General features: G+C 41.1%; 2 protein-coding genes across 2 annotated transcripts; both read left to right on the top strand.

Annotated features, from left to right (window-relative positions):
- On the top strand, positions 3,793-5,637 carry LOC104714996 (cytochrome P450 71B3-like). The gene has a single exon (XM_010432455.2). The coding sequence runs from the start codon at positions 4,489-4,491 to the stop codon at positions 5,263-5,265; it is 777 nt and encodes a 258-aa protein (XP_010430757.2). The 5' UTR covers positions 3,793-4,488; the 3' UTR covers positions 5,266-5,637.
- On the top strand, positions 5,276-6,176 carry LOC109125042 (cytochrome P450 71B3-like). Its single transcript, XM_019229855.1, has 2 exons — positions 5,276-5,293; positions 5,568-6,176. The coding sequence occupies exons 1-2, from the start codon at positions 5,276-5,278 to the stop codon at positions 6,174-6,176; spliced, it is 627 nt and encodes a 208-aa protein (XP_019085400.1).

Genomic DNA, 6,678 nt, shown 5'->3' with positions numbered 1-6,678 from the left:
AGCTTCCCTCTCGGGAGACCAAGGCAGTGATTACGAACAGGAAGAACCTGCGTTGCGTCCAGCACAAGAGCCAAGGAAATCTGTACGACGGCGACAATATGAGACGAAGCTGACTCCCAAAGAGTACTACGAGCTGTTCCAACAGTGCGAGTTCAGTGGAACCAGATATCCACATCCTGAGACGATGGAGCTGCTAGGGATTGGGGAGGATGTTCAGTACTTGTTTCGGCGATGTCATCTGGAGAGAGTTATGAACACCCCCAAGAATGGATACAGAGAGGAGACAATTCAGTTCCTTTCCACCTTGGAGATGCACTGGTACGCGGATGAGCCAGGCATGATGTCTGATGGAGGATTGGGCTACATTACCTTCCGCGTTCATGGCCAGTTCTGCAATCTTACATTCCGAGCCATCGAAGAGATATTCGGTTTTCCCAGCAGAACATGAACCACGCTGCAGTTTGACAGGAATGAGATATCATCTCTCTGGGCAACGATTGGAAGCACGCCAACATTTACTACATCAAAAATAAAGGCGACGAACCTGAGAAGCCCGGTGTTGCGTTACTTCCAGAAAGCGGTCTCAAATGCCTTTTATGCCAAGGAGATTAAGGGATATATTACTTATGGCGAGCTTGAGATGATCGATCTGGCACTTAAGGGACTCTCGTTCACTTCCATGGATTGTACCGCGCTGCAAGGCGACACGTCCAACACCTCCGTCTCGCTCTACCTTCTCCACTACATCATGTCATACAAGACTTGGGTCTCGAGACTCAACAGCAACCGNACAAGAGCTGGAGTCGCGGGAAGAGACCGGCCCGAGTTTCCCTCTCCAGAGATGAAGGCAGTGATTACGAACAGGAAGAACCTGCGTCGTGTCCAGCACAAGAGCCAAGGAAATCTGTACACCGACGACAATATGAACGAAGCTGACTCCCAAAGAGTACTACGAGCTGTTACAACAGTGCGAGTTCAGTGGAACAAGATATCCACATCCTGAGACGATGGNCACTCCTGGAGTGATGTGCATGGGAAGCTTGGGTCTTGAGGCTGCAAGTGTCTCTCTACAATCCGAGCCGTACCCACCACACTGGATAGACATAAACAACTTGCGGCAGCTACGCACTTTGGACTGGGGTTTAAGGAATGGACGATTATTATACAAGTTTGTGCATCCTGCGGTCGGTCCCTCGAGATTACTCCTCCCTTGCGTCGACCTGACTACAATCTTGAGGGGTGAGCATGTCGAGTTCATTCCCCCTGCGGATGCATTATACCACTCTGATGTTGAAGAGCAACATGTCGACGTCGCGGAACCAGGAGAAGATCCGATGGAAGAAGACGCAGTTGAGTACCGCCCTGAGCAATTCTACTTTGAAGAGTACACCGAACCGAGAATGAGCAGAGGGGTCAAAGCAGCTCATGACCGCCTCAACAAACTTCAACAATGGGAGAAAGCCAGAGACAAGGCGCTCAGCAGCCTTTCCAAGCCTATCAAGAACCTCGTGCGTTTGTTTAGCTGCTCGACTTCCACAACCGCTGTCCATAGGTCTATCCCCAAGGAAAACAGACCAACGTCAGGACGCCCTTCCGCGCACCTAGCGCGAACACCTTCTCTGATTCCCTCTCCAGCGCATCAATCTTCATTTGTGCCACGGCAGCGTCAGCCTACACCCGTCCCTTCACGCCACTCGTCACATGAATCTAGGGAGAGAAGGGGACAAGGTTCGTGTGTTTCAGGAGCCTCCTCAAGTCGTCGATCAGCGCGTCGTTCTGCAGCTCAAGCTGAGCAAGAGGTTGAGCAACAAGTTGGGCAGCAAGGTGATTATCAGCCTACGGATGTGGTAGTATTAGTCTCGGACCATGGCGAATCCAGAGTCGACGACATGTAATGCGACGAGCAGCCGAGCACTTATCAGAACACGCAAGCGGTTGAGCAACAAGTCGACCAACCCGGTAAGACCACTCCTGCGGATCCCGAACACGGTGAAGGATAGAGCCAGTACCACGCACCAACTCCTTGGGCGAGCTCAGACTCCTTATTCTACTAATGAGGTACTCCTACCTTCCATTGTATATACCATTTCATTTCTGCATTGTTTCTGTTGTGATTCTTAAATCCTCCTGCAATTTTTCTTACACAGGAGACTGTGTAATTTAAGTTTGGGGGAGGGTTTGAGATGATGTATCTAATATTGTGTTCTGTGATTCTTATTTCAATTTTTTGCATCAAATCATGTTTGATAGCATCCATTTATTTGCATAGAAAAACCAAAAAAAAATTTGAAAAAAAAATCAAAAATTTCCACAAAAACAGAGTGTTCATGTAGCTTGCACTTGCATATTAGGATTGAGTCTAGTGTCATTCATATAGGGTTGTTGCATTTAGCATAGGGGTTGATGATGATTGTAACCTTGGTAGCATGCTGAATTCAATAGGATAGGATCAAGGCCCTTGTTATTAGTTCTTTGATGCATGTTGATTGAATTTGAAAATGTAAGATTGAAGCATGTTCTGAATTAACGTCATTCCCTATCTATCTGAACCTAATCCTGACTTGCAATTATCTTGTTATGCATTGAAGTTGAACTCATAAATACCATATACATACTTGGATTGTCTTTCACATTTTTACCACCCTTGTTTGGAATGTTCTTTGGGTAGACAGGGCGCTGCTCTTGTATGTATCAGCTGGTTTCAACCTTTAGCCTTCTCTTAAGCTCAACTCTTTTCATGAGAGAATCTTGTTATGTATCGATGGATCCACTTGAGAAAGAGACTACATTTATCTCTAACCTTTCATCCAAGCCAAATGAGTTCAATGACACTACATAGCTTGATTCATGGTTCTTTGTTAATAAATGTTAAAGGGGGTGATTGATAGGATTGCATGTGTAGATCAAACGAATGAAATTCCTTCACCACACATGTGTCTTTGGGTAGACAGGTTTTGGTGTTCTGCTAGAATCGAACCTAGTCTCTTGGTCTACAAAGAGACAGCCAACTATCTCTCACTCGTCAACATCAATTACCCCATCCTTAGGACTTATTTCTTTCTGATTTTTATTACATTCCTGGAACTGTATCGTTTGTTCATGCTTAGAATCGTTTTCGGTATTACTTATTCTTGTTCGGTACTTGTCATACATTTGCGTTTATGGTTCTGTAACTCATTTTCGTTTTGCATTTTGACCATTCTAGGATAGTTAGACAAACACTCTTCTTGAATTGGCTTGACTTGTGATTGCTTGATTTCATCTTGATTGTTAGCAACATCCCATATGGATTGACACCTTAAGTACTACAACACATAAGGTTAATTGAGACCTGCTAGGATAAGACACACAAAAATCCTAGTATCAACATCTCTGCAGAAGATCAGTTAGTTGACATCTTCACCAAATCCTTACCTCGCGGACTGTTTCTTGAATTGCGTTCCAATCTCGGTGTGTCTGTCTCACCCACACCAAGATTGCGGGAGAGTGTAAGAGAACCATTGGACTCAAATGTGCAGATGGGCTCAGACAATGATACAAGCCCAACATTGAAGTCCACTTCGCAGAAAAAGACAAACAAGGGAGCTTCTCAGAAACAGATGATCAACGGTACGAAGAGGGAGACGCTCCATCTGAAGAATCGATTCAACGTTCTTGAATCTTCACCTGATGACTCACTAGAGACAGCTGGAGGATAAGATATTTTACCTATTCTAGATTGTTCGATAGAGTGGTCTATATAATGTAAATGTTAACCATCTTTGTAAATTTGTCGAAAGCAATAATCATTTTCAAGTCAGTCCAAAGTTCTCTCCTTTCTTTCAATCCAAACTTGCATTGAAGCTAAACATGAAGAAAGAATCGTGGAAGAAGATCTCAATAAGCTTCAATACATGAAGCTTTTCGTGAAAGGAACCTTAAGATTACACCCACGGCCCACCAGCTTCATTACCAAAGGTCCAAAAGAAACAATGAGTCATATCAAGATTCATGGTCTATGTCTATAGCAAGAGATCCTCAACATGGGAAAATCCGGGAGAGTTTAATACAGAGAGGTTTATGGATTTTCTTGTGGACTACAAAGGACAGAGCTTTGAGATGTTACCTTTTGGTTATGGTCGTAGGACCGTTGAATTGGGACTCTTGAACTTGCTTTACTTCTTTGACTGGATAATGCCTGAGGAGAAGAAAGATATGGACATGGAAGAAGCTGGTGATGTCACAGTTGAGAACAAAGTTCATCTTTGATCTTCTTCCTATTATTCGCCATCGACAGGGCCATTAAGTTGTTTTTGACGTAGACACCATGAGGCCCTTTGAGTAGTTGAAATTGATATTTAAGCTATTATTTTAATGTATTGGTCCATGATCAGATATCTTACACAATAACCATATCGAAGATAATTGTTTTTGACCTCTCAAAAGCTTATCTTCACAAAGACACAAAAAATAAATGAGATCACACAAATTTGAGAAAAAACGAAAACAATGTTGATTCCACTGTATTGCTTCTGGTTTATACTTCTTCCCGCTCTTTTCTTGTTAATATTCATTAAGAAAATCAAATACTCGAAACAAAATCTTCCTCCGAGCCCACCTAAGCTTCCGATCATCGGAAACCTACACCAGCTTCGAGGATTGTTTCATAGATGTCTTCACGATCTCTCCACGAAACACGGACCCGTGATTTACCTCCGTCTAGGTTTTGTCCAAATGGTGGTTATCTCATCGAGCGAAGGAGCTGAAGAAGCTCTTAAAACTCATGACCTTGAATGCTGTAACAGACCTTTGACGAACGCCTCATCAAAATTCTCGCGTGACGGTAAAGATATTGCCTTTGCGCCATATGGTGAGGTTTTGAGCCAAACACTTTTCTGTCTAGTTGGAAGTGTCATATGTAGAGCCGCCTTTGGACAAAGTTTCTACGAAAGCAAGCATATCAATAAAGACAGGATCAAAGATTTAATGTTTGAGTTCCAGAAAGTTGGGTCTCTCAGTAGTACTGATCTTTTCCCTTATGGTTTGGGATGGTTTATGGACTTTGTGTCAGGACAACAGAAGAGACTTCGTAAAGTTCTCTTTGAGGTTGATACATTAATGGATCATGTAATTGACGATCACTTGAAGAAACCTGAAGAGAAAACAAATCAAGATCGCCCTGATATTGTTGACTCGATTCTGGATACTATGCATAAACAAAAGCAAGATGAATCATGCAAGCTCACCATCGATCATCTCAAAGGAATCATCCAAGAAAGCATCTAATATTTACAAGATGTGTCAAAATTCATGGGTTTTTTTAATTTATCTTAAAATTATTTTATGTATTAGGTACAGTAGATTTTTTCACATACTTCTATTGATGCATGTGAAATTCCTAACACTTACTCATTTAAAGCTGTCAAATTTCATGAGCCTTTATTTTAAAATCAATTAAAAATGAAAAGACTTTGGTTCATAACTCATATGTATATGTTAGATTATATAAATTTTATTTTCAATGTAGAAATCTCGATAAATTTTGAATATTAAATGGCCTTAACCATTTTCTATGATTGTTGATCTAGGAAATATATCTTGCTGGAGTAGACACAAGCGCCATCACCATAATTTGGGCAATGGCAGAGCTTATTACAAACCCGCGAGTGATGAAGAAAACTCAAGACGAGATCCGAACTTGCATTGGAATCAAACAAAATGGGAGAATCGAGGAAGAAGATACCCATAAGCTTCATTACTTGAAACTTGTGATCAAAGAAACCTTAAGACTACATCCAGCAGCTCCTCTTTTACTTCCAAGAGAAACAATGGCTGATATAAAGATTCAAGGCTACGACATTCCTTGCAAAACCCTTCTTTTGATCAACGCATGGTCAATAGGACGAAACCCTAAACTCTGGAGAAACCCTGAGGAGTTTAATCCGGACAGGTTTATAGATTGTCCTATTGACTACAAAGGAAATAACTTTGAGATGTTACCATTTGGTTCTGGTCGGAAGATATGTCCAGGGATGGCTTTTGGGATTGCGACCATCGAATTGACATTACTGAACTTGCTCTACTTCTTTGATTGGAGATTGCCTGGGGAAAGTAAAGATATAGATATGGAAGAAGCTGGTGATACCACCATTGTTAAGAAAGTTCCTCTTGAGCTGATCCCAGTTCCTTATCATTGAATGATGGCTTAAACAGGTAAACCTAAGAATGTAAACTTATAAATTTTTGTAAAACAAGTGTGATAATCCATCAACACATGTCATCACATCTTTACATTTGTCATTACCAAGTTAATAAGTAGTATGACTCATAACTTCTTTATTCCACTATAAGTAGGAGTTGTACAAACATGAGAAAGAGAGACAATAATAATACAAGGCTTTTTACTCTTCTCCACTTTCGTAGTCTCTCCACCCTCTCTTTATTATTTCTTGTTTTACTTTATAGAATATTATATACACATATAGGTGTATTATAGTTATAGTTTATAACACGTTATCAGCACGATGTCTTTACCGCTGGAGCTTTTACGAGGTAAGTAAGTTTATATTGTTTCAATTATTTGTATAGAACATAAATAGTATAGATATCGTAAAATTATGCTTTTTTGGATTGATCATCATAAGTTGTAGGCATTGCCTCTTTAACGATCAAATCTATAGCTAAATGCCTAAATCATAT

This window comes from Camelina sativa, chromosome 9, assembly GCF_000633955.1.
Source record: "Camelina sativa cultivar DH55 chromosome 9, Cs, whole genome shotgun sequence".
NCBI classification, from domain to species: domain Eukaryota; kingdom Viridiplantae; phylum Streptophyta; class Magnoliopsida; order Brassicales; family Brassicaceae; genus Camelina; species Camelina sativa.
This window is presented reverse-complemented; position numbering and strand designations above follow the sequence as displayed.

What these genes read in the sequence shown, in the direction of transcription:
- LOC104714996 (XM_010432455.2), top strand. Translation starts at nt 4,489, where the DNA reads ATGTTGATTCCACTGTATTGCTTCTGGTTTATACTTCTTCCCGCTCTT.